Source organism: Numida meleagris, chromosome 1 (assembly GCF_002078875.1).
Source record: "Numida meleagris isolate 19003 breed g44 Domestic line chromosome 1, NumMel1.0, whole genome shotgun sequence".
NCBI lineage: Eukaryota > Metazoa > Chordata > Aves > Galliformes > Numididae > Numida > Numida meleagris.
In genome coordinates this window covers 82,674,658-82,702,536 of record NC_034409.1, presented here as the reverse complement: position 1 = coordinate 82,702,536, position 27,879 = coordinate 82,674,658, and the positions used below count along the sequence as shown (strand labels likewise).

Genomic DNA, 27,879 nt, shown 5'->3' with positions numbered 1-27,879 from the left:
GTGTATTTTATTTTTGTTCCTACAGGATCATCTGTTTTTGTCTTTTGTCTTTTTTTTTTATTTTTGCCTCCAGGTTATGAAGAAGGATAATGTGCAAGTGCGCTGGTAATCCTTCCACTTCTTGACTGAAGTGGAAGGATGATTCAAGAAAGCCCCTTTTTTCACTTGTTATGTCTGTGGTGGCCATGTCTCTTTGGGTTTCATTGTCTTTACTTGGATCTGCCTTTTTATTCTCTTAGTTCACACCTGAATTTAGAATAAAATAATACAAAATCCATCCAGTCTTTTCAGTCTATGTAGTTAGATATGGATATTTATTTATTTATTTATTTTTACATACCTGGTATCATTTGGATACTCTCATTTGTACCTATGTTTATCAAATTCCACTAAATAGACTGAAAAGATTGGATGGATTTTGTATGAAACTTACTAATAAAAGTTTATTTTATAAAATAAATGTTCATCCTTAGCACTTTTCTCATGTAAAACAGTCCTGATTTTGTCCTGAGTGTAGGCTTGGTCTTGGTGGGAACTGATCTCCTCCTACAGAATTCTGGATGGGATTTGAAAGTATTCAACATCTTCCAGGATGCAGTACCATGACTATCTTTCCTTGTTTTCTCCAATGACTTGAAGATACTGTGAATCACAGTGATGTAGCTAAGGAGCTTTGTGGTAGGGAATAAAAGAGAAGATTATGAGTGGCTTTAAAAGTGAAGAGCTCTGTTCAAATTACAGGTTTTTTTGATCAGTTCTCACGTTTTCAACCAAAAATTGGAACTTGAAAGGTATTGGCAAGCAAGTAAATACAGCATTGTTACAAAGTGTGGTTTTAATGATTTTCTTTTGCAATGCAATAACCTGATGTTCTCTCCACTGAGGCCGCTATGAGTATCTTGAGCAGGTCTGTGCAAGGCATATCTAGTCAAGCTCATATGCACATTTGAGAACAACCATGTTTCTGTGTTCAGTGAGTTTCCCTTCTTCTCCAACATTCTTGGCACAGGTAGGGTCTGGTGTTAGGCCAAGTTTGGCAGACACAAATCAGTTAGCTGTCTGGGTATTTTCAGTGTGACTGTCCCCTTGGCATTTTAAACTTCCTGTTTTGGGAGTGAATGAAAGTTTTCTATGGCATAATACCTCTTCTTTCCTCTTCTATTAGCCTGACATGACAACTGTTCCTTAATTTTCAGTCAGGAAAAAAAAGTTGTCGATGATCAAATGATGGTTTGAGATCCTTTAGTACTGGAGCCTTCTGTCGTCAGTATGTCTGTACATGCTCTAGCTTTTACCACTAGTGTTCCTCAGCGCTAACTTATCTGTGAGAGGGTAAAAGGATTGGCAAAGTCTCTTTGCCTGCTCAGCCTTTGGAATATCTCCAAACCATGCCTCACAGAAGCTGCTATATCAATTTTTCTCCCAAGGGGCATGCTTTGAATCCCACTAAAGAGGACTTTGCAGTTCTCCATTCCAATGCTCCTTAGGTAGCAGACCTAAGTGGCTGCAAGCCACTCAAGCACCAGTCTCAGGGTTTCTCTGCTACAGATCTTAGATAAACCTGCATCTATCACCTATCTGGTCCATCCTAACCATTTATTTCTGTATTTACATGCTTTCTCTGGCTTTGTCCTGATCTTCATAGCTAAAAGGCTCAAATGTTCACCATGCTTTGCACTGGGCTCAGTCTTCAGACTTTAAGTAGGTTGTGTGTTACTTTGTCCACACAGGTGTTGTTTCTCATTGAAGTTTATGTAGCATGCATTTCAGGCTCAAGAAACAAAAATATGTACTTATGCAAAAAGCAAAATTACCACAGAAGATAATTTCATTTTTTTTAATGAGTTTTTTTTCTAGTAACCCTTGTTCTCATCAGATTCAGTGCTACTAATTTTCCTCCTTATGCAATTTAATATTACTGTCTTAAGCCCAGAGTGGAACTGTGACATTTTACTTAAAGTGCTTCAGCTCCCATGCAAGCTCCTTTCATTCATATACATATGTATGTGTATATACAAAACTACATATGAATAATGCTCAGTGATTTTGTAGCTAGGCATAAATGCATTGAAGTTCACAATATGCCATGGGAAACTTGGTTATGAATTTAGACCTCTGGTCCTGATAACTGGTGTGTGACCTGTGTCCTCTGTTCTCATGGCCATTTTTCTCTTGCCTATTCTTAAGATATGAAGCTAATAATAGCACATAGAGGTCACTTAGATTTTTCTGTCACGAGAAAGATCTTAACTTCATTTGGATTTCTCCTCCACACTGAAACAGGAGTATAGCTTTTCCCAGAGCTATGACTCGTTCTGAAAAATTATGATAGCATCAAACTTTTCTGCTAGCTCAGAGAACAGTTTATAGATTCTTCTCTCTGTCTAATGTCGGGTGTTTTCTTTTAAAACTCTGGTTACAAAACCTTGTGCCAATTTCTGCCCTTCTCTCTGCCCCACCCTGCAGTGAATCAGAAGGGCACTGTGTCTTTTTTTGGTCACAGGTCTCAGTGCAGTCATCCGCTTCTATTGTTGCTTGTGATTAGGCAAGTTATGCTGTGGCATACGTGGAGCAGTGCACTGCGTCTTATTTGGAAATTTAAATTGGTGAGTGGAGCAAGTGCCCGATTACTAAGAGTAGCATCTCACCATGAGAATATTTTGCCAGTCCTTCATCACCCGTGCTGGTCACTGGTTAGGTTCCAAATAGAATATATGGAGTTGGGGTTGATTTACAAGAGCCATAAATATTCTGAGACTCGCCAGCTTTCAAAGATCATCTTTCCCTTTGAGCTGTGACACCACAGTTAGAAGTGCTGACTGGAGCTGCCACCAAGGTGGTTTTCCATGCTCATCTCTCTCAGAAGAATTTCCTCCCTTTTGCTGTGAGGGCATGTGATGATGCCCATTGGTTTCCCCCTTAGGAGGGGAAACAGAATATCAGGGTAGAAGGGTGTTTGACTAAGATTTTCCATCATGTCCTCCCCTGCCTCAAAATACCCAATACGATTATGGATTTGTAGTCGTGACAGTGCCTTAGGCACTGACAGATATCTCCTGTACTCAAAATTTAAAGAAACTGAGTGTGAGCCTCACTTCTCTTTCATTCCATGAATGCTGGTGGAGTTGCATGAGAAATGGTTATCACCAGATCTTGCATCTGCTGGCTAATTTGCAATAGGTGGAATAACGGAAAATTGCACCACAGATCCAAAAAAATTTCTCAGTTGTACTAACACTGAGTTGAAAGCCCTGATTCTGTTTGCATTTCTCTTTAGTCTTTGTTTTTGAGTAAACATAATTTGACCTTACTTAATAGTTTTGTGTTTTTTTCATTTCTTTGCTAACCTGATTTTATTCGTTTATTTTTTAAGATAAACCTTCATCATTTACAGAAACTGTTGTATAAATCTCTGAATCCTTGAATTTTGACGAGAGTTTAATTTCACAACATCTGTTGAAAGTTATGCAGTGTAATGGTACAGAGTTCTTCACGTACAAGCATGAGGTAATTAATCTGCATACATCACTTCCTTGTGTCTTGTCACTGTGCCTCAGTGGTATTTATTCTTAGTGGGACTGTTCCATTGGGATGTAGTGTGGAATAAGAATGCTAATGTTTTGTTTGTGGTGGGTCTCTCTTACTCACCTACAGAGCACTAGATACCCATGAAAAAGGTCAAATGTACAGAGATCTGGCATCGATTTCACAACTTGCAAGACATAGTCTCAGGCATATGTAATATATATAACTCATTGCCAGAAAGCTAAAAGGAAATGATTGCATTTGAGTACAATGCAATCTATAACAATAGTTTAGTGTGCATGAAATTAAAAACTGCTGCTAACATGTAGAATAAATAAGTCGACAGTGTTTATTTTTACTGCAGCTTTCTGTAATGATAAGATCCTGCTTCTTATAATATTTAATTGGTTTCATTAATAAAAACAGCAAATATTAATTATACCCACTGCTACAGAACATTGAATTTTCCAGTACTGGACATACAATATATTGTTATTTCAACGTGTGAATGTGTCAGAATTCAAGTACAGCAATGTTATGCTGACAACATACTACCTAGCTTCCCATCTGAGCTTTCTTCTCTTCTTGATGGATTATATTGGTTTTCCAGCATTGCTCGCTTGACCTACTGCGTGTAGCAGTTAGTTTCATCTGTTGTTTAAAAAAACCTCTAACCCTAAGTGCACAATTACCTAAAACCACATGGCCTACCTAATTTTAGTACAGTTGTAGTGTGATGGAGGGTTTGGGCCATGTAGTAACATTCAATAAGAGGATCAAGATGTATTATAAAAGTACACAAGAGTTAATACATAACCTTAATGCAGTAATGGCCGCACATCCAGTGGAGACTTGTAGGGAGTGAGGTGAAGTAGCTAATGTGGAAACAATAAAAGATGTCTTTGGATGAAAGAACAGAAAGTTGCTGGCAGTTGGTTATTTTCGTTGCGTTTCTTCTCAGTAGAGGATCCTTAAGCTAAGAGCTTATTAATTGCTGTCATACCAACCTGAGAAGTTTTGCGCCAATACTCGAATTTCTGTGGGCAACATTTATCCTAACTACCTGTAAAATTTGTTTACATCACTGATTGGCAAACTGCTGTTTCTTTTCCTGTCCTGTGAACAATGTTCACTTACTTCTAAAACTTATTAAAGTTTTTACATTTTGTTGTTGTTGAAAATCAACATGCTAGCCATAGTATATAGTGGGTTTGAAGATGGAGGACACCTATTCATTGGGAGATTTCTTCCTTTCCTGCAGTCTTAGCACTGAGGTACGTTGTGAGCAGAGAGAGGTTACTTACACTCGTGCCTTCATGTCCTTTCAGTATTCAAAAAACAGGAAGTAACTGAGTTCATATAATATTTAAAACTCCTTGATATTTGCAGAGGAAAAGGCTGTGTAAGTGCTTATCATTTTATTCTTTCGTTTCTTTTCTGTTTTTAGGCATTTCATTTTGTTTTGTGGGATGGAGAATAATACGCAAACATATGAACGCTTGCATGCATATGACATGTTTTCAAACTAGGTGCATAGCTATCTGGAAAACCTTCTAGTTTCATATTTTAGCTTTGCAAATTATTCCCTAAAATAACAACTTTTATTATTTAATTGTACTGCAAAAGCATGGAATATTTATAAATTTATCTGGACAAGTAGGTACATCCTCAGTAAAGATACAGTGGAACCTATGTTTGAATCTGTATTTTAAAAACTGTTGTGTATTTTCACATCTGGTTTTATTTATTCATTATTTATTCATTTATTTATTCACATTTTCTTAACCGTGCTTTCTGAGAAATTGATTGGAAAGGAAGCATCAATACTGTCAGACAAAGCAATGGTCCAGAATGTGTTTATTCTTGACCCTTTGTAGTTGCCTTTGAGGATGAAGGGGAGAGGGGCAAAAGTGGGAGTCTCATGAAAGGGAACATGCTTCTATGGGGCGTGAAATGCTCTTTCTGGCATATTTTTTCTTTCCAGCTCCCATAATTGAACACTGGATTACATTAATTGGTTGCAGGCATTTAATCTTGGAATCTTGGCCCACCGGCTTCCTTTTCTCCACAAAACTTTTCTATTCATTAGGAATTTATCGCTACACTTTCAAGCTATATATGACTGGTAAATGTCTATTGCTTAGCAAATTAAATGCTAATGAAATTACCCTTCTTGGAGAAGTTAATTCCCAATTGGGATGAACCTGTGAAGATTGAGACTTTTCAGCTTGGAAGATCCATTTTCATCTCCAAACTACAGGAAGACAATGGAGAAGTAGTTTTGGCAGGCAATAGAAAAATGTTTGAAATGTCTAAAGGGTTAATATTAAACCTAGAAAGCTGTCACTAATCTTGTCCTAAACTCACAAGTCTGATACTGTACAATTGCTTAGGAGAAACTTAAGTTTTGTTGCCTTGCTATGAAGTCAAAGGGATTCTTGAATGATTGAAGTGTTTTTACCGAATCATTGAAAACTGCTGATATTTTGTATGATCTAAACATAACTTAGTTAAAAATTTCATTAAGAAAATTTAATTAAAAATTCAAAGTTTACCTTATTAATGAGAACTGTCATGTATGGAGGGAGTAATGCAGCAGAAAGACACTATGATAGAGGCTTGCCTGGGTTTGTAAAACATGATCGTCTGATAAAGTAGTTTATGACTAACGCTTTCGTTTAAGAATTCAACAGTTTTACTCTTCCTGAGAACATACCTAAGAAAGAGGAAATGCTTTCCCTCCTCCTCATTTGATAACATCTTTAACTGTGTATAAGAATTGGATCTGACTCACAGTTTCTTTATTCCTATCATAAACAGTAGTTTTCAGTCCTTCAGCATCACTACCCCAAAACATCCAGGTCTTTTCAAGTTGATCGTATAATCACATATTACTCAGGTACCATGTTTGGCTTGCATGCATTCTATAGTATTTGAAGTTATCTTAAAGCATATACTGTAGCCTTGCTCTTTCCTAAAATAAAACACTTCTTTGACTAATTGAAGGGAAGTTCAGGATTTTGCTTTGAAACTGAAATCTTGTTAGGAACGTTATATTCCTTTACACACTCATAAAGTGATACTGCTTCTTGTCGAAAAAGGAAGAAGTTCTTTGACAAATGCTTATGGCTTTTCTGTACAGTTTGTTCTTAAATGGAATTTCAGCAGGGGAACCAAAATTCATTGTCATTGTTTATGTATGAAACTTCTCATAGAGTTTTATTTGTTCAGATAAGCCAAGAGCAAAATTTACATCCTGTGAAGATTTACAATAAGACTATGATTTTTGAAATGAAAGGAAAGGTCACTTTGCTTTGTATGAGTGTGTATTCTGAATGTCAAGTCATGCAGGCTAACATAGAAGGAGATGTGCCTTGACTTGCTGAGCGTTTTTTGTTTGTCTTTTTTCTTTTTTTTTCTTTCTTTTTATTATGGCAGGCAATTGCGTGGAGATCTTGATGGCGACATGACTTGGCAAACATTTTGGAATCAGCTCAATATGTGACATCACACCCCCTTATGGTTTTCCACATAAAATAAGTCCTCCAAAGAAAATACAAAAATTGAGACTTAATCTGAAATCTGTTATTACATCCTCTAAGGTCTCATTCAGTACCTCGCTATTTTCTTTTTTCTTTTTTTTTTTTTCATTTTTCCAGGCAGATAGACTAAATGTTGCAGATAATAGCGGTAAATGTTTTATGGGGGGAGTAGGGGGGAGATGCAAGGAATAGAGTTTTATTCCCATGCCTACCTTGTTTTCACAAGAAGAAAAAAAAACCACAAAGATCATGGTGCTTAGTCTTTCCTCCTGAGCAGCTTTTCAGGCTGTGTGAGCACATGTGTCTGATGTAACATTTAGCAATTGTGGTTGTTTAGCTCTGTCTCTAAGAGATAGATGAGAAACTCCTAGTTTTTGAGGAATGGACAGCACAGATGAAAGGCTCTGTTCAGCTCAGACTTCCGCTTCTGATACATCGATGTTTCACAAAAGCAGTTTTTAGAAAAAAACATTCATTCTGCCCTTTGCTGAGGGACTGTTTGTGCTTTTCTGTGTGTGCTTGTGGTTGCTTGCATTAATACTTTTTTTTCTGAGAAGTAAATTATTTTTTTTCCCCAGCCTCTTTATTTGCATTGCATAAATATGGCTGTGTACTTGGTGGGAAGCATATGTGCTATCTTTGATAGACATAAAGGAGAGAGGTGTACTGGAAAGGGTGAAAGTAGTAAATGCTGCCAAAATACATGGAACATGATGTTACACAGACGAAGCAGAGGAAGAATTATCTATGCATAATGTGAGTTTAGAATAAGCTTGACATTCTCACACCCAAACATTTCCATCTGGAAGCTGTTCCGAAGCAAAAGGAAACAGAGACAATATACTCCTATCTTCTGGAGTAGCCATCCACGGAATAGGAAATGTTCTTCCATTTTTTTTTTCCCTTAGAATGTGTTCAGTTTTACAGCAGATTCAGAGAAGTTGTGTTTTGAAATTTTAAAAGACAGTAAATGACATTAAATTCTTCTGAATCCTGAGAATTGGTGTCGAAACCCTCACATTATGCTTAAACAAGCTGTTGCGATTTTTGGTTATGGTTTTTATGCCAGTCCTGATAGAGGAACTTATTTTCAAAGTTTTCTACAAACTACCTTTTGCCTTTGCGTCCTCTTTCTGTGCTTCTCTGATTTGTCCAAACACCTTCTATTTTTCCTCATGTCTCTCTTCTGCCATTGTAGCCTGCACACTGGATTTCATATTCTCTAACTTACATCCCATTGTGAACACTGAACATCTTAAACATGCTGAAAGACCCACCTGCTTTATGTGGTTGTAACTTTTAACACATTTGTGCATCTCCCTCGGCTCCCTGTATTGTACATAGTTGTTGCTGTCGAATGGAGCTGAAGAATGTACCAACACACTGACCTACACCACTGTTATTTAGGAATAATTCATAATGTTTTTATAGCTGAACTCTCAAAATACGACTCTGCAAATATTCCTGATTTTTAGTAGATGCAGAAAGTGGACAGATCCGTATGCATTATATTAAATCATAAGTATTTTTCAGTACTATGGCAAGTGGTAACCTTACCTTTCACGTTCTTTTTCCAGTAAGCTTATAAACTCATCGCTTTTCTCCATGTATTCACTGTGCTTCCTCTTCTCTTCCTCTAGTTCATACAGTGTCTGTCTGTGTGACTTTTCCACCATTAGAAGTTGCTCCAGCATTCGTCTGTGAGTTTCCTTCTGTTTCTCTACAACTTTATCAAGCTAAAAAAAAAAAAAAGGTCCTGAAATCTTTCAAAACTCTTAGTCACTCAGATTGTATCAATAAAAGATTATAGAAGAGGCTTAGCAATATATAATACGTTTAATAGCCTGATGGCTCTGTCCTTTGTTACCAGCATGGAAAAGGTTATTTAATTCCATCAATCTAAATCTGACAAACAAGCAAAATTAGTTAAGGTACTGTTTTGCAGGACCCTCAGTCACCTGCCATGACTGTGCTTTTGCCATTGATAATTCTGATAGAGAAACAGATGCCTTGGCAGAAGAAGGCTCTACTTCACATGGAAGTAGGCTTAGTTTTGGTTGAATAGAAATAGAAATCTTATTTGTAGCTCTGTAGAAAATGAGAGTATCGAGTTAAGGTAGACAGATCAAAAAGAGGTTTTCCTCTGGTTTCCCAGCAAATGTGTGATATAACCAAGAGTGGAAAGCAGTCCTGTCTCCTGTGCTTACTGTGTACATGACTCTGTTTCTGGAACAAGTGCTAAATTTTTTAATGGATCGGAGTATTTTCAATGAACAGTAGGATTACTTCAAATTGCATATACTTTTTAGAAATAATAGCCCAAAAACAGGAGTAGGAAAGTAAATAGGGGGCATTTCTCATTTGTTTCCTCAAATTTCGTGTTGTGAATGGGTTTGCCTTGCCTTGTTGCACACTTTGAAAATCAAACTCCTTCTCCTTTTTATTTTTCTAAACTATTTTTCTAAACATAGAGGTATTGACATGACTGTTAAGTTTTTGAACAAAATGATTTCCATGAACAGAAAGAAAACTGTCATTTTGAGGATTCCATTATAATTCCGAATTCAGTATGTGACCAAGTTATGCAAATGTGTGTATGAAACAAGAAGGCATTATCCTCCTTAGGCTGGTCTAGCTGAAGTTTGAGGAGAGATCACTGGAAGCTATCTAGAGACCTGAGGAGAATTTGTATTTGTGGGCATTTTTGTTCACTAGTCATTCATCCTCCTCTGAGGAGGCCGTCTTCCTGATTAGGTCAACAAGAGAATCCTAAAATCTGTTTTGGACAAGATAAATTTTAAATGCAAAGCCAGAGCCAGCTCCTTCTAACCGCAGACTATTCTAGTAGTTGAGCTGCTTTGCAGTAGCTCACTCTATTAATAGGAAAGAATTCACAAATGGGCAGTGTGAGAAGCAAGACTGGTTCTGGTTCTCCGACATTTCCCCCACTAGGAATTTCACATGCTGAAAGGCACACTGGGCCTTCATATTCTTAGAGCCGCTGTTTATTTTAGGCTGTATAATTCAGAGGACTGTGATAAATTATCTTTTCCTTGTGCTTATTGATAGTTTGGCTGATAGAAGCGATGTCGGGAATGACCAGAATACCTGAACATGAGTTTCTGGAATGACTGAGAAAATCCTCTACTTTTACATGGGCTTCTGATTCTCCCTCTGTTTACTTCAGCTTCTTTTCTAAGCACATATTCTCTTGGTTTTTCTGTCATTGTTAACTTCTTTTTGTTGATGATGATGTGAATAAGGAAATAAGGTCAACTGACAAAACTTTGAAGGTGATTTGAATCCAAAATGTTCCATCAGAAATGATGGATCACTTGGAAAATCGCCTGTTCTTTCTTCTTATGGCATCAATGTCTTTTCTGTTGCAACGCACCTGAGTTAATTTCACCCATGATCTAAAAATATAAAGAAAGTGGTGGCTGTCCTCAGCTGCCTTATGGTGCTACTACAGCAGGTTGTTAAGACCTTCCCCCTCCCATTCCCTGGCATTAGAGTACTTTTACTTCTACAAGGTCAATGTTTTCTGGAATTATGAATCTGCAGTAGGATCTCTCTTGGGGAAAACATTTCTTATCAAAACCCTTGCATACCCAAGCTTTTTCAGGAAACAAGTGTCACCTCTTCCAAACCTCTTGGGTGTGTTTTCCGTATCTTTTACAGGGGTTGAAAACTGAATTGCCTTAAAAGGTTAGACTGAAGAAATCTGGCTATTTTTAATTTCTCCACATTCTTCTTTCACCAGAAGTGAGGATTTCAAAATTTGAAATCTTTTTTCTGAGCTAGTAGTTTTGCCAGAAAGATAGAAAACTTTCACTGTATTTTATCAACCTTCTTCCGTGTCCAAGATTTGGAGCACTTACGGCATGGATGCATGAAGCACCATCGCCTGAGTTTGTGATCCTTGTGGTCTTAAAGACCATGCCTTAAGGTGACTGTATGCTGTCCTCTGAAAGCAACCAGCATTCTGCTTTTTGATAAAGTTGTATTGTGGTGCTGTTTGTGGCTATGGCCCTGTCTTGCTTAAATTGATACAAACTGGGCATCAGCCTTGCATGATGACATTTGCTGGTCACAGCCCTCACTGTGCGGTCAGGTGGGGAAGAAGGCAAAGGTGTGAAACTCTTACTTATTTTGGCAGTCAGTCTGCATGGATAGAGTTAAGAAAATGAAGGGATGCATTTATAATGATAGAAACAGTGCTTTGAAAGCACATGTAAGAATCTGAGGGAATGCAAAAATTGCTATAGTAAGAAAAGTGAAATTTTTGGCTAACAGCTGATCATAAATCAAATGACTTGTGTATCCCACCATATCAATGACTGACAGAGATGAAGGTTAGTTAAACTAATCAATGCAATCAACATGAATCAAACAAATATTTCTGCTTCTGCACAGTTGGGTATGAAGGTTGTGGGACCTGCCAGTGGTGTTTTATGGGTTTGTTTGTTCTAGAGTATTTGCAAGGGACCAAGCAGAGAGCACAGACATGGTACCATGTTGCTGTTTGGAAGCTCTGTTCTGTCCCTGTCCCTGCAGGAGAAAAGGGTACAGCTTTGGGGAGCAAGTTTGCCTCCAGCATTTTCTCCTGAGATCTTGTAGTGACTCACACGTACCAGCAGAGAGGAGGGAAAAGTCTTGTGAGCCCCTGCTAGCATGAGATACTCTCAAAGGAGTTTTCTCATGCAGCCGTTTCTTCCTCAAGTTACCCTGTCCGAATGCAAGATGTGCACATACAAAAATGTCCATTTATATGTACACACAGCATTTACTCTGCCTAAACAGTTCTTGGCTAAAAATCCCAAAGAAGACTAATAAGCAGCAGTATAAATGTCTTCTGTGGCAAATTAAAGTGATAAAATCTTGATTAAGTGATTTGTTGTTTTGTACTTGCTAACCATATGGGCTTTTTGCTAGAATTAACACTTGAACATAGTGTACAATACAATGGAAAATAGGAGGCATGAACTTACGTAACTGTGAATAGTTTAGCACATTAAAAATTCACAGGCATTTAATCGTTTTGCCACCAACTTGTGCTTGAAGTCAAAATAAGACAGTGCATCTCATGTTCATTATGTTAGAACTGAACTTACCGTCTTTCTCATTAGACTGTTTTGTGTTTGGCATAGAGCCAGAATACAGACTGAGCTAGTTACATTTATTTATCCAAAATTTAGTGAAATATTACTCCTGCTAATAATACCCTCATGGTCATTGTGTGGGTGTGAATGTATAATCCTGAGTTTAGGATATTTGGAGACAGTGGGAGCAGTTCTTTCCTCGTCTTTTTCAACCCTGGCTGTACCAGAACTCCATGCAGATATATTAATCTGCTTTTCCTGAATGTTATGTTATCAGCATATCTTCATATGACTGTAACTTTTTGGTGTCCTACAGGTGTCTTCCCTTGAAAGTTGTGAGGATACAGTCAGTTATACTTCATTAAAAGGCTGATGGGAGTGCTTCATTCCTCAAGTTGATCCGCTGGGATTTTAAAAGTGGAATTCACTTTGAATTATCTCTGACTTATGCAGAATATAGGCTTTTGTCTAACATCACTCCTTTTCAAGTTCTTAAAGTGGTAAGAGATCTTGTTCATCAAGTTTCAACCAGTGGAGACCTAGAGTTTTATCTTTGCCTGTCTAATTTGAAACTGGGGACAGTTATAAACCAGAAGTGGCTTTCTAATTCCATGAAGGTTTGAAACTTGAGACAAGACACCATGAATTCTGCAATATCTTCCTCTTTGTCTTCTCTCTCTCTCTTACTACATCACCTTTTCTGAGTTTATTTTTTTTTTCGATGTTATTATTTTGAACATTTGGGGTTTTTATTTGAATCTGGGAAAATAGTTATTTTGCAGTGTTTATCAGAACGTTGAATACAATTTGCTTTCTATTCCAGAGAAGTGGTAATTGTTCTGAGGCCAGAGTTTTTCATGAATAACTGACTCAATCATCTAAATTTATAAACCATGCAAAGATGGAAAGCCTTTTCAGACCTTTATATGTTAGACAGAAGCAAAAACAAAGAAAGTCTATTTTCCTTTCTTAAAGCTCCTTTAAACATTAAGCAACTTATTGTATTTTGATCTGTGAGTAATGAAAAAGCCTATCCAGCATTCTTTAGGTTGCAGGAAGGTATAACTGTAGAGCAAATTTACCTGAACAACCCTCTGCTTTAAAAAAAATAGTTTATATATATATATATATATATCATAGCCAAGGAATATATGATTTTGATTTATCACAATCCTCATCATTTTTGCAAAGAAAATGTATTGCTCTGCTTTCTGTTTTGCTAGACTTCACCTGTGAATCCTGTTCCTAGTGACTAAAGCTATCCAGTCACCAAATTTTAGCACTCTGTTCTTAACCAAATTTGCCAAGAAACTTCATAAAGTTTAAGTGAGAAGCTTAAGTTGTGAGAGGATGCTAAAAAGCCTGTATTCATAGATGCGCTCTGAAATTCACTGTGTTGAGATTTGGGAAGATCCTCCATGTTCAAGGCCACAAAGCTAAATTGATGTGCTCTAGAGAGATTGAACCAGCTGGGATTTTATGGGCAGAGAAAAAGATTCATTACCATGGTGGCATGGGGAAGATTAAATGGTTCTTTCCCACACTTTGTGCCAGGTTCTCCTTCTTCTCCCTCCCCACCCCCATCCCCCTTTTTTTTTTAATATCTGAAAAAAATGCAAGCAAAACCAAAATGGGTCTTGGACTTAATTTGGGGGTATGAAGATGTGAAATACCTGACAACTATGGCATCCTTTGGTTTACGAAGATGTACAAAGTGCTAGTGATCTTTCTACCCTTTCAGTTATTCATAGGATGTTTACCTTTGCCTCTTGGAATTGCCAAATCGAGTGGTGTTAGAAATCCTTTCTCTGCCATTAAGTGTAAGAGGGAAAAATCGTGTATAAACTTGTGTAAAGTAACAGACTGAACTTATGTTTTCAAACTCTTTTGGACTTCTCTTCAAATCATTTCCATTTGTGCTCAAAGTTTCTGTGACATAATGCCACAGAGGTCTAAAATAAATTAACCTCCGGAGTTGAACTTTATCTGTTTCAGATTATAGTCAGAGATTTTAACCTCTGAGTCTCTGAAATGAGTGCTGACCTTTTGCCTGACAATATTCTCTGAAATGAGTTCTGTATTCTTAGGTATGACTCTCTTCAGTAAGTTTGGAAAACAGTAGAAGAATTTTGTTCATAACTTCTAATTTTCTTTTTAAGATAACTATAATGAGCAGCACATTAAAGAAATGTTTATCTTACCCAACAGGAGACATTGGAAATTCTTATTTGGAAAACAAAAAATAGTACTGATATGAAGGGCTTTTAATATACAGTGGCTTGCATTTCAGGACAGAATTGAAATCCATGTAGCTTGTTCAGAAAGTATGGCTTCTGCAACAGAGTAATTAAACTAAATGTTACTTATGTGTGGTGTGAAAACATTAGATTTCTGCTTGGATGAAGTTTGTAATGACAGTTCATTATTCAAATCAATCACATATACCCATGATTCTCATAGAAATAGTGGGAGATGGAATATTTAGGGGTAGATGGCCATGACATGATTGCTATGTGTGTCTTTACCAGCCACTGGTGGCATGCCCTCAGTGAGGCTAATGGAGAGTTATCAGGCTGTGGGAGCTCTGAATTAGGATAACAAGAGAAAAAAAACAAACAGAAGTGTCAAAAACAAAAGGTTGATTAACAGAGTTGGAGGTATTCATAAACATGTATCTCCATGTTTGCAGCGTAAGTGTGCGGTGTAAGTGAGGATCATTAGCTACCTGCTTTTATCACTGGACCCACTTCTGTTAGATTTTAGACCTAGAGCACATTTGCTGTCTTTCCCTGAAGTCAGTGAGATCTTTACTGTTGATTTCTGTGACATCTATGGTTAGATGTCAGTAGTACAATTCATACCTCTCCCATAGGCTTTTCATAGATGTCTTCTTGCCATTGCTCAGCCTTTGTTTGAATAGCATCTCGTTGGAGGGCCTCCAACACCTTCTTGGGAGTAACAAAGCCATATTGTGCTTCAAGCAAAGCCAAGTCAATTTTTTCAGCCTTAAGTATTCCTATAACTTCATCTTGAGCCTGCAGAAAGACAACGTAAGTTTTCATTTTGTTAAACTGCATTTGTGTGTTTACAGGTTAGCTGGATGCTTTCTACTTTTGGTTTTAAGGAAACAGAAGAACTTTTTGAAGGATGATACAAATATAAAGTGCCCCAAGATAGTAACATGAAGACAGTTAAAGCGTGAGGGAAGCATTGGTCTTTTTGTTTTGTGAGTCATGCATAAAGAACAGGATTTTCAGAATCTTCACTGATGCTTAATTACTTTATTAGCAGTGAAGTTGAAATGCCGTGTGAGGACCAGCTTGTATTGGAAAAAATGTGACTCATGGCATTAGAAGCTGATTTTTACTTTTTAACTTCTAGTGAGATATTAGCATGGTTCTTGGAAGCCTAGAAGTGCCTGGATGGTTTGGGTATAGTGGTGGCATTTGTAGTTTAAGCCAGCCTGGAGTAGTCTGCTTTTGTCATTGCGCTGAGCATGTTTGCGTGCTGAGTGTGGGGAAGTATATGGTGCAGGGGATGTGACCTTTCACAAAACGCATTCCAAAACCATGCAATAATGGCAGTTCTTTAAAACAAGATTGATTGCCTGCAAAGCTGGCAGTTGGGGCCTTTGTGCATGGATATGTATGTATGCATGTATGTATAAGACAGTGCCTTCTGTACTTAGAGATACGTAGATGCGCACACTCTTGTGTATGTGCTCTCAGGTAACAACCAACCTTGCAGCATCGTTTCTTGGAAGTAATTGCTTTAATGGCATTCTCAATTTGGAAATGCATGCTAAAGAAAAAAGCATTTTTAAAGGTAAGGATGAGCAGAAAGTTATGTTATCTGATGCCCCCAAATTTTTAAATGTATAACCCAAAAATGTGCACTGTGCTTTTCCTTTTCTAATGTCATTGCATTTTTTTCTTAATCTGACAAAATATCGGATGGCATTCTGTTACCAAAGAGCAGACTCAACATGCAGGTGCATTCTCAGTATGTTCTTCCATGTGTGTATTTCAGAAGTGGTTTTAGAAGCTGGCAGATGGACATAACTTCTTCCTGTTTCACAGCATTGCTCTAAGTCCGTGCTGGACTATACGCCTGCAGTATTTGAAATGGTCTATAGATACTCTCCTTTTTAAAACACAAAACAACAAAACACTTTGATACTATAAAGTTATGAACTGAGAGATGAGAAGATGGAGGAGACAGAATACCTCCTGTAAATATTGTACTAATTGTCTGGAAGTCTCACTTCCAGTGATTATGTTGTTTCATGGCAATATCTGCTTATGTGAAAGTTTCCTCTGGGAGCCCTGGACTGTGCCCAGCTGCTTCTCATGGGTCCCTGCTGGAAGACATTGTCCCCAGTCTCTGTGACAATGACACAATCACATCACTGTCTCAAACATCGCTTGCAACACCTCAGTTAAAAACAAATCCAAGGACATGCTAATCCTTGAAGGGAGGGGATTGGAAAAAGAGGTGTGTTAGGATCAGTAACAATTTTGCTCTGACTGCTGTTAGAAGGAGCACTCCTATTTCTCTACTTATGACTGTGCTTAAAAAAAAAAGAGAGGAAAAAATCCATTTCTAATCTGTATCACAGCATAAAAAAAAAAAAGCTAAAAGAGCAATCTTTGTGCACCTTAAATGGTCCGGAATGAGAGGGTTATGGCACTTAACTGAAACTTAATTGTGTCTGGATTGTCAGCTGATCTTTAGAGATTTGACTTGGCATTACCGGAGGTGGAAAATCAGGAATAAAAAATAACTTCCCTCTTTTTTTCATTTGTAATGCTTTCTTTAGAATGTCAGACACAATTTAAAATTTTCCTATCAGGCTCATTGTTTTCCAGTTCCTCGTTTCATTTTGTTCCAGTTTTAAATCCTGTGAGATGAATTGAACATGCGTAATATAAATAAATAAATGTATATATACGGATGTGTATGTATTTCTCTTGTGGAAAAAGAGGACTATTTTGGAGGAGTGTATGACATCTGAATTTTAATCTAAATTTAGACAAGGCAAGTGAGCACCCCCAGAGACTGGTGCGTCTATCAAAAAGCACTCATATAGCATGTGTGTTCCATTAATCATTTCTATTAGCATATATTATGTAAATATACCTGCATATGTTAAAGAGGAAACTACCAAGGTGCTACCTAGGCAATAAACTCTGAAACAATGTGCTACAGCCAGTGAAGCTGCTTTGGCTAATTTCTTGTCTCTCTACTTGTAAGCAGTTTTAAGTGGCTGTCACTATTTCTTTGCAATTGTCCTCTATAAAAGTATCTCCTCTTTTCTCACTGGAAATCTGGTTCCCAGTTCCTGAAATTATGCTTGGTCTCCTGGCATCGTTGGCTGCTTGGCAGCTGATGTTTTCCGGATTGAAAAATTCACTTTCTTCAAAATCCAGTATGTTGCAGGTTAGGTGCATGTTCTGCACATTATGGGAAATAAAAGGGATATTTTGATTTGCTAACAAAAGCTGTTAGAAAGCTGTTGAGTGAGTTACTTCTGGTGAGTTGGCATGTACTGATTGTTTTGGAATAATGCTCATGACTTCACAGGTGAAGGAAGACAATAAGTAATTAAGTAACATCTTAAAGGTCTCTACAATTTACTCCATATACTTTTACAGTACAAGCAATTAGTAATCAAAATACTTACAACAGGGCAGCATAGCAGGAAAGTTTTGCAAGTTTTCTTTGAGAATTACATGATCATTCACAGTGGATCACGAGTGTTTTAATGTTATACAAACACTTTGTGAATAAATTTTATTAGCATTTAGGAGAATAACACCTTTTCATTTTGATACCTATTCTGAGTATCTGAATAATTTGTAGTTTTATATGCTTTGCAGTTTAATTTCTCCTACTCCAGCAAACTAGATATGATGTTTCCTTAACAGGAAAGCAGCATGTGTTTGCAGTAAAGTGCAGAGGAAAAAAAAAAAAGACTGCTTTTTAACTTGGAATACAAAATAAGACAATAAGTTACCTGTAATTCACCCTCAAGGACACTAAGAAGAAATAGCAGGTCATCACGAGAGAGGTCCTCTCTTTTCTTGAAAGAACTTCTTTGCTTTTTCTCAGCCTTGGGGCTTCTTATGACGGTGCTGGCTTGGGGCACATCATCCTTCTCCTTTGGCCTTCTTTGCACATTCCCTTTCCCACTGTAACCTGTCTCTTCTTTATGGTGTCCTTTTGGCCTTTGTTGGCACGGCTTTGGTCTGGTTGGGCTTTCTGCACTGTTACTTCTGGAACGCATGGTTTCTCTCTGAAGCTGAAGGAAAGTGGGGAATAAAATAAAAGTTTTAACTAATAGAGAATATAAAACTCTTACCCTGATTTATGATGGTGTCCTTCCCTCCAGACTGGTAGTTTCCCCTCCTACACAAGGCTCCTCATCTTTTGAGAGGAGCTGACAGCCTCGCATGAACCAACAGGACTGAACTGTCATCCTTACTGGGCGTTGAGTGGCAGTGAAGGGAGACTTAACTAGTCCTGTACATCTGGAAAGATCTCATTGTTAACGCTTGCAAAGGCAGCACCCTTAGTAACAGTACTGCGCTCACTGTAGACCAGATTTCCCATTTGAGAGACAACATGTACTGTCTGCTTTTCAGATAGGTCCTTCTGTGATGAGGCTACCTAAGGTTTAGAAGGTTTTCATTAGGGAGATCTTTCTGGGTAACTGTGTTTTGGTTTTCGTTCTCTTTCCAAGGGAGAACACAAAAGCAGTCCTCCACTACTACGAGTTATGCAGTTGCGTTTCCCTGTTTCCCCCAGTTTACGAAGTGTAGAGGTTAGCATATCCAGACTGCAAGGCATGAGCCTCATCATACCCCTCCTTCCCCAGTGATCACAATGCCCCCATTAACCATGCAGTGTGAAGTCTTACTGCTTCTTTGGTGCTACACTCTGAGGCCGTCATACAGATGTTAGCACCTCACCACCAAGGGAAGCTTAGCCTAGCCTGTGCCCTTTGAAGTGCCACTGTTAACATAAATATTCGGTAATGCCTATGCAGACAAATTACTAATGCTGTATAAATATTGATTAACCTCAGGAACTCTGTTTTACTTATCACCGCTAAGATTAAGGTATGAATGGATTATAGTCCACTTCTACAGAAAAACTGTGGTGTGGTCATGGATACAGTTTAGCAGACAAAAGCCCAATCATGTGATTGAAAGGTGAAATTATACACATTCCAAATACAGATAAAGCACATTTTTTCATATTAAAGTGTGAAGCGAATTGCTGGAAGTTGTATTGGTGAAAGCTTATTGGGCATTACTTTGCAAAAGAACGAGGAAAGAAAGGCTTGAGCTCAACAGCAGCTGTTTGACTTGAAGTGGTGATTTTCTCCAGAAAATTGTTATGACCCGTGGTGGGCAGGAAATTCTTGTGCTGCTGCTTTTTGGCCATACAGATCTGTGGCTGATAAAGTTCTTCCAGAGCTCCCCCTTAAGACAGGTTCTGAATCTAAATACAACTACTCTCTTTAATCATGGTAATTTTCTACTGATTGCTATAAGCACATCCATTTGCATGAAGAGAGGAAGGGGAAAACGCTGTTGGTTTGGTATGAATGATAGTTGAGAGCAGGAAAAAAATTTCAAAAGCATTACAGAGAAAGCAAATGAAATTTCTTTTAATACTGAAGAAAACCTCTTCTAGTCTTAATCAGAATAGCTTGACTTTCATAAGAGAACTTGTTTCTCCAAGTGTCCAAAAACCAAAGTGTGTCAGAATTGTGTGACAGTGAGCACTGGATACCTGTTTGATGAAGCTGTGCTTCAGTGATTTCATATTGCGATGGAACTTGTTAGATTTGCCAGAAAAGTTAATATACTTCCTGAAGGGTATTACATGTTCAAGTCTTAGTGCTTGCAATCCACATTTGTCTATACAACTAGTTCTAACATCCAGTACTTTGGTACCATGGCAGAAATGGTCACATTTGTTTCTAAAACAGCAGTTCAGCCAAAACCCCTTGGCTGAAAACATGGAATATTTTTAGAATATTCTGGGAAATTACAGCATCAATGCATCTGAAGTGATGGGAGAAATGAAGGTCTTGTCTTTCCTGAAGGTCTTTTCCAATCTAAATTTTATGATTTAGTTTACTGTCACTTCTTTCACTGAGGTCTGCTCATTTGGCTTGTTCATTTTTTTGCATCTTGCTTACAGAATATTGCTACTTTGGGACATGACTGTTGATTTCCTTTCAGCTTCAAGTGCTGCATGTCTGCTTGGTTTTCACATGTGGGTTAATGGCTAATGGTTATAGCATCAGAGGCAGAAGCTGTGAGTTAAATCAGATGACCTGAACTCACTTTAAGCGTGTTCATGCTCTTTGATAATAAAGGCACAGGATGCAGTCAAACACGTAAATAGCCCAAGAAGTCCTTCCATTTTTCCCCTCATGTGCCATGTGCAACAACAGGCTCGATTGGATGTTAAGCTGCTGCTAGACTTGTGACCAGTGCCAACATGGCATTCTTCGCTGAAGGGAAGTGGAACAGATGCATAACAAAGAGTTTCTTGCTTTTCCAAGGTTTTTTCTTTGTTTTCTTTTGTTTTGTTTTGTTTTTGGTTGGCTGCAGTGGAAACAGAATCCTGAACTGGAAAGGGCACAAGTCTCAGCAATCCTGATAAGATGGACGTCTGCCCCCTGTTATTTTCCTATGCTATGTACATTCTCTTGGCTTCAAAGCCACATGCCGTGCACAGTTTTCACAGCTGACGAGGGTTAGTAGTGACTCTTACAAGCCTGTTGTGCCTGCTCCTTGATCGGGTAGATCAGTCCTTATTACACTGACAAAAGGCACTTGGTGCTGAGAAGGTCAGCCAGCCTGCTGATTAGGTCACCCTCCTACGGAGTTGGTGCCTTTGCAGAATCCCAAAGGGGATTTTTCTTTTCTTGTTGAGCAGTCATTATCTACACTTCATTTGCATTCTGTTCTGGCATTTCTGCATGCCAGGGTCTACTACTAAACCTGCTAATGCAAATGTTTATCAGATTTAGCAATTAACACAAATGATTAAAGAATGAAGTGGCATACTAAATGTATGCTTTAAGCACTTTTTTATTATTATTTGAATATACCTAACAAAAGAGACACAAACTGATATTAGTCAAACTGAGACACGAACTGATTAGTCTGATATTAGTAGGCTGACTTATTACCATGCTCTTTATCTGTTGATATATTTAGGCTTTCTTATTACCTGTACATTGACTAGCATTCTTATTGTCTGTAGTGTTGCCTGTTTACATAATAATGTTAGTACTAATAAAGTGTTCAGAGGACACAGATATGAGAGATTTGGAGGAAGGTGGAATATTTCTTGTTTGCTCAATGGATACTTAATAATTTGAATTTATATTTGACGAAAAACAAAGAAGATGTCAAATACCCATTCTTTTTCAGTTCTGAATCAGAAGCTATTGTACTTGAAGCTATCTGCATGTTGTCTGATGCTAGTGCACCTTAAAATTGTGAGCCTCCATAGATGCAGCACTGTCTAAGGGACTAACAAAGGGCTTCTGACAGTTGGGATAGATAACTGGCTGCTGGCTGCTGCCCTCACACCAAGGTAGGGAAATGATCACTTGTAGTGCATAGGATGCTGGTTTTCTGAAAGATTATTAACCCCTGGAATGGCTCTGATGTAACATTGAGAGCAGGAGCAGTGTCATTTGGAACAAGTGTCATTGGGAACAACTCTTTCCATGTACTGGAAAGGTAATGAAGAGAAAATTATTATTTTTTTGAAGGTGAAAATGTTAATAGGGTCATAAAATTTTGGAGTATAAATTGTCTCATGGCACCCAAAAAAGGTATTTCATCCCTCTTTAGCTCTCAAGATCAGCTTAATGAGTATAAAATTTCCCTTTTTGCCTATCTGCATGTCAATCAGTTTTCTTTATAAGTCAGGTATTGATGGGGTTTGCGTACAAAAAAGGTACCTTGCAAAAAAGGAATAAGGAAATGTTCCTTTTTGTAATAGCGGTTGTAGTTCATGAACAGAATCTTTGTGGTTTCTCCTGGAGTATGAAATGTTGCATTTTGTGGCAAACCCCTGTACTGAAATTAACTTAAGACCAGTTTCTATGTACCACCAAAACGGATGGCAATATAGAATACCTAGAGAAAAAAGTCGTCAGCTTCTAAGAAGGAAGAAAGTAAATGAGAAGATTTGGTTGAGCCCACACCTATGATCTGTATCAAATAATATACACCAGGGATTGTAGCTATAGGAATAGAAGAAACAAAGATACACATCAGCATTCTCATATGATGAAAATGTGATCTGGTTGCATCAAAATAAATGAAGATTGAAAGGGACCATCCTGATCACAAAGTCACACCTCCTGACATCACAAATAATCATGCGCTGGGTATTTAATTCAGATGAGTCCTTGGACTGGACCTCAAAACTGTGTGCTTATCCTCTCTGTGCCACAGGATGCTCTCCAACAAACCAACTTTTAGCTGTGTTTTTTGAACTTTACTGCCTGTAAGTGTGCCAAGGTCAATATTCTGCAGTATTGTTTTTTGATACAGATTCTGATACAGGTTGTCTGTTTTACTGAAGATTTTGCAGCAGTATCTTGCTTGAAGTCACAAGGTGATGATTTCCAGGCTTGCCAGATTCAGTGCAGCTTGGTAGACTGGTCCCAGTTTCAAAATAGAGCAAGCGTAACTTACACTGAAACATTCTGGCAAGCCAAATTATTGCAAGCAACATATTCAGCAAAATTTGAATCTATTCTTAGCATTCATGTTTTTGTTCTTTTTATAGTTTGTTTCTCATTCTGTTTTCTAAAGAGCTTGCTCATCTCTGAACATGTATGCTGTCTTCCTGCATATAAAGGAAACATTTTCTCTTAGTGATGAGCAAGTAATCTGAGGGATCAAAATATACTTTCCTGAAGAGCCAGATGAATAAATGACCAAATGTTTCTATGATGTTAACTTGGTCTCCACCCTCTCAATCATATTCTGAAGGAGATGAAACTGCATTTGTCTCTTTGGCAGCAGCGAACAAGCAGGTGGTTCAGAAATCCTCGCACTTTTGTGGGAAAAACTGAAATATCCTTCAGAGATGACTTCACCACAGACACCAAAGGGTTTTAAGAGGCATCCATTATTTTTCCATCTATTTTTCCCCTTACTATTTTCTCTTTAGGTAGTGATTGACTTATGAGCTAAGAAAATCCCTCACAGAACCAAATCTTCTCTTAATCCCAGGGTAAGGATCCTGAATAGTTGAGAATTTTCTTTTTGTTCCAGAAATCTGTGACTAAGCAAGGAATTATGTCTTTCTGTTTTTTAACATCTCTTAAAGGGATATAGTAATGCTTTTGATTTGCTGAAATATATAGGGCCTCTACCAACAGACTGACCTTTAGGACTGAAGAGATTATTGCTCATTATGTCAGTGTTGTGAGAGAGCACAAAAGCACATTTTCTCCTTTGGAAAGAGGCATGGAACCCTCTTTCCATCACTGTGAATGTGTTTTAAGCACTCATCTCATTTTCTACAGGACATTTCTTACATTCCCATGTAGAAAAGCTGCTGTGAAGCATCATGTTCAACTTGGTACACCGTGTAACTGTTTAAGGACAAATTAATCTGCTGTCCCCTACCTGGCCATGTGCCAGTTAGTGTGCAGGCAGAGGAAGGAGCTTTTGGCAAGTGGCCACATCCTGTGTTCTGCCAGAGAAAGCAGTAGGTTTGTCTTGCTCTCTTTCTGTAGTTCTGGTGTGGCCTGTGGGCAAGCTATTGAACCATGCTGAGCAACAAGAAGAAATGAAAACATCATCTTATTAATTGGAATCCCAGGATCTGGCCATCTCATGGCATCACTGAGCCTTTTCTGAAACTGATGCTTTCTGACAGAATGTGTTTCTTAGTTATTGCGACTTTCAAGGGGAGAATGCAGAGCTTTGTGGTAATTTGGCACTACTTCCAAAGATACAGCCCTTCCTTTTGGGCAGGCTGTTCTAGCATTTTCCTTGAAAACCATTTGCAATGGCATCTATCCAGAAGCTTGTTCTGTTGTAGCAAGGCTGATTATCTCATTGGGACTGTGCTCTTATTCATTGTAGACTCTTGTTCTGTTTTGGTGCATATGCTGGGCAAAACCGAGAAGAGATTTCTTTCCTGTAAGAGGTTCTTCACCCAGGGACTCTGGAATAAATACATGTTTCCATCTTGGCATGAAAATTGCAAGATTAAACTGCTTTTCTGGGAAAACTGATGAAGGACTGCTTACCTGCTTAGCTTGATCCATATATTGGCATGCAGTGTAACAGGGAGTCAGGTGGGAGCAAGACAGAAGAGATTAGAAGTCTGTTTCCCTCTCATGGAATCTTTTCAAATCTCGGTCTTCGAAGCCCTCAGGAGTCCTGAAGGAACAGTGCTGTCATTGTTCAGAAGAGGTATTACTCAGATGGGAAGAAAATCTGGATTCAACATATGATGTAAACACTCCCAGACAGGAAACGTGCATGGGTGAAAGCTGGATGTCATTTTTCTGTTCGTCATGGCTTATGCTCTCTTGACCATGAGTCAGGTTTCTCATCCCCTGGAGTTAGGAAGCCTGTTCTGAGGTGGTGAGATGCAGTTTGAAGAATATTAGAGCATTGCCATGTTAGTTACTTTGCTGATGGCAAAGTTACTGTGCAAGTTCCACCATATCTTGTCTTGTTCCTATTCCAGTGCTGTAGCATTTTGCATACATGCAGTGATTGGACTTCCTGTTGTATCACGTAGAACTTCTTTGACAAAATGGAGTGGTTGCTCTGAAACCACAAAGACTTGGATTCCACACAGGTTCCAGCTTTGAGAATGTTTTCTGACATGGGCTGAACTCCATTTGTCACAGGTAGTAGTACCCTGCCACACATTCTGAGTGTAGCTAATGGGCAAAGGCACTCTCATCACTCTCTCCTCTTGCTAAACTCTTCATCTGTCTCTTCCACAGGCTGTTGTAAATGCAGTTCTCCTAGTTTGTGGTCCAACATATTGCAAAGTTGATGGTAGTCTTAGAAAACTACAGTATATGTATCACTTTATACATAGACAGTTTTGGTAGAAATTGGTTAGACAGTAGATTTCTTGGTGGTGATTGTCTTCCCGGTGAGGCACTACACATGCCACAAAGGCAGAATGTGCAGATTAGGTTTTAGTTTTAGTGGAAGGATGACTGTGGAGCTGTGTGTATCCTGAATGTGCTGCTGCAGTGAGGCAGCGCTAGTGTAATTCCATATTTTCATGGGTTCAAACGTTGGAGGAGGAATCAAGAGTGAAAGTAAAATAGCTAGAATTTCTTTACTTTTCTACTTCTGGGAATTGACAGTTATGGGGAATTTTATGCAATTATGCTGAAGTGCTTCTGAGTGATTATCACAGGGGACTTTTTCTCTGTTTGCTTGGGTTTCATCTTTTTTTCTTTGTAAAGTAAAATGTTCAACACTTGTTAATTCTCACTTATGAGAATTAGTTCAGGGAGATTTTGGGGGCATATGAAAAAATATTACTATAACACCAGTTCAAAGTGTTAGATATGGCAAACTACATACATGCTGTATTATGTTTTTCAGTAAAAAAGTTAACCTTGCAGTTGTTTGTATGACATAGTTTTATTAGTAAATTACACCAAAATAAAATTCAGCAGTTTCAACTAAATGAATTTGCTTTCCAAACATATAATTTTCTTATGTTTTATGAGCATGAAAACCAGTTAACATTATTTAATAGTGATTGTGGTTTAATACTTAATATTCAGCTGCTGTAATTTTGGCTTCAGTGCATAATTATTCTGTAGTTACAGCATTATCTGAAGTGAATAATAGCGCTACACGGAAAGAAGTTAGTATTTTTGATATTATTTACCTAAATCACCTTTTTTTTCCTGCATATCCTGATATTAACTAGACTGTAGATATTCAGAAAGAAAATTCAGCTCCAATTTAGTTTAAGTGCTCTAGTGCATATAATTAAATATATTAAAATGAAAAGAGAACAAAGAGAAAGAAGAAAGTAGAAAGAGAAGTATTAGCAGAGCCGAGTTTTCTACTGTCCTGTCTTTGGCTGTCTACCTACCCTAAGTGATATTAGACCCACTCTCCCTCTTCTTTCCCTTTGCCTTTCATTCAGCTCCTCCCATCTTCTCTTCAACCACCAGAACAGCCCCACATTCCTGCTGCATCTTCAGCACTCTCCTCTCTGCCATTCACAAACCTGCAGCTCTCCATGCAGCTCCCAGGACAGCCCTAAGGCAAAGGCAGCAGCTACTGTGGCTGGGGCTGAACCCAACATTTCAGTTTTTGCTCACTGTGCCAGTCTCTTGTCTTTTTCTTCAGGCTCCAGTTTCCTCTTTGTCTTTGATCTCTCTTGCCCTCTCTCTTTGGCTTGACTGGAATTGGCAGTGGTTGAGAAGGGAACTCTTGGACAGACCAAGTGCTTAGCCCCATTGCCATAGAGGAATAGTACCTATGGTTTATTCTTTTAAGTTTTCCTGTTCCCTGTTCCTGCTAGAGACTTACTAAATGAAATCTTATTGAAGTCCTGGTCAAAATTACTATCTCTTTCTACCAAATATTCTACAAAAGTACTTTAAGGTAATGTCTCAGCAGTGGAATTCAGATGTGCAAATCTGTAACAGTTTTGGCAGAGTTTAGGATCCAGGGGAAATTTCACAGTGACAAGACTCTCTAAATGCTCAATGTATTTGCTTGTCTCACAGCTGGCAGGTACTTGTAGTAAATGGGAAGCATGCAAAAGCAGCTATTCCCAGTGCCCTGACAATGTAGGTTATTGCCCACAATTCTTTTGATGCCTTCTGCAGACTTGATATAGCCAAAGTGCCATCATTTTGTGGTAATCTTATAAATATTTCAAGGTCAGTTTTGTGGCATCAGATGTAATACATATATCTATATATATGCTTTTTATGTAGTTCCCTCTCCCCAGAATCTATCATTTTCCTCTGAGTTGGACATTATTTGTTCTGTTTTAATCTAGACAATTAAAATATTGTCAATTTGATAGTTTTCTTAAAATATTTTTAGTAGCATGACAAATCTCTTCCAGTGCATTTTCTGCATATCTGTCTTCAGCAATGACGTTTCCCTACACAAGCGCATGTGTGTGTACAAACATGACTTCAGTGGCCAGTATATCTTCTATAATGTGATGCCCTTCCTTTCTGATGGATGGGACCATGACTATGGCAAAGAAGGACTTGTGACAAACAATGTTTTTGTGTGCCCTTAAACGTGCTGGTAACGCGGTGTGATTTCATTTTAAAAAAAGCATGTAATCACAACTCTCCAAACACTATCTAATTGGAGAAAAATAGTGTTATGGTATTGTCAGCTATGATAGCTGTGTGCAACAGAGGAGGAAGAAACTTAGGGCATTTATTTTATTTCAGTGTGTGTGTGTCTATGCACACAGTGTTTTAGAGAATTCATATATTTAGTGCATGTCTGTATAATTCTCTGTACATGTTGCTTGTGGCAAACACAAATGGTCTTCGTAAACTTTCAGCAAAAGAGCAGTAAATGAATTGAAGTACTTTGTTATCAAGGTTTATCTAGTGAAAGCAAGATAACCAACTGTTATCGAGTGCATGTTCTCTAGTGTTAGTTATTTTGTTACTCCACAGT

The 27,879-nt window shown here is 38.1% G+C and overlaps 2 protein-coding genes across 2 annotated transcripts in view; one reads left to right on the top strand and one right to left on the bottom strand.

Moving 5' to 3' along the window:
• The window catches only part of CMSS1 (cms1 ribosomal small subunit homolog (yeast)), a 230,312-nt gene that overhangs the window by 60,546 nt on the left and 141,887 nt on the right, over nt 1-27,879 (top strand). The window lies entirely within an intron of this gene.
• LOC110400247 (filamin A-interacting protein 1-like) overlaps nt 8,023-27,879 on the bottom strand; it is an 86,896-nt gene continuing 67,039 nt past the window's right edge. Inside the window, exons 3-5 of the mRNA XM_021399961.1 lie at nt 18,186-18,470; nt 15,031-15,204; nt 8,023-8,803 (exon numbers count right to left, since the gene is read on the bottom strand). Coding sequence (XP_021255636.1) covers nt 8,621-8,803; nt 15,031-15,204; nt 18,186-18,455 — 627 coding nt within the window. The 5' untranslated portion in view covers nt 18,456-18,470 and the 3' untranslated portion in view covers nt 8,023-8,620. The remainder of the gene's footprint in view (nt 8,804-15,030; nt 15,205-18,185; nt 18,471-27,879) is intronic.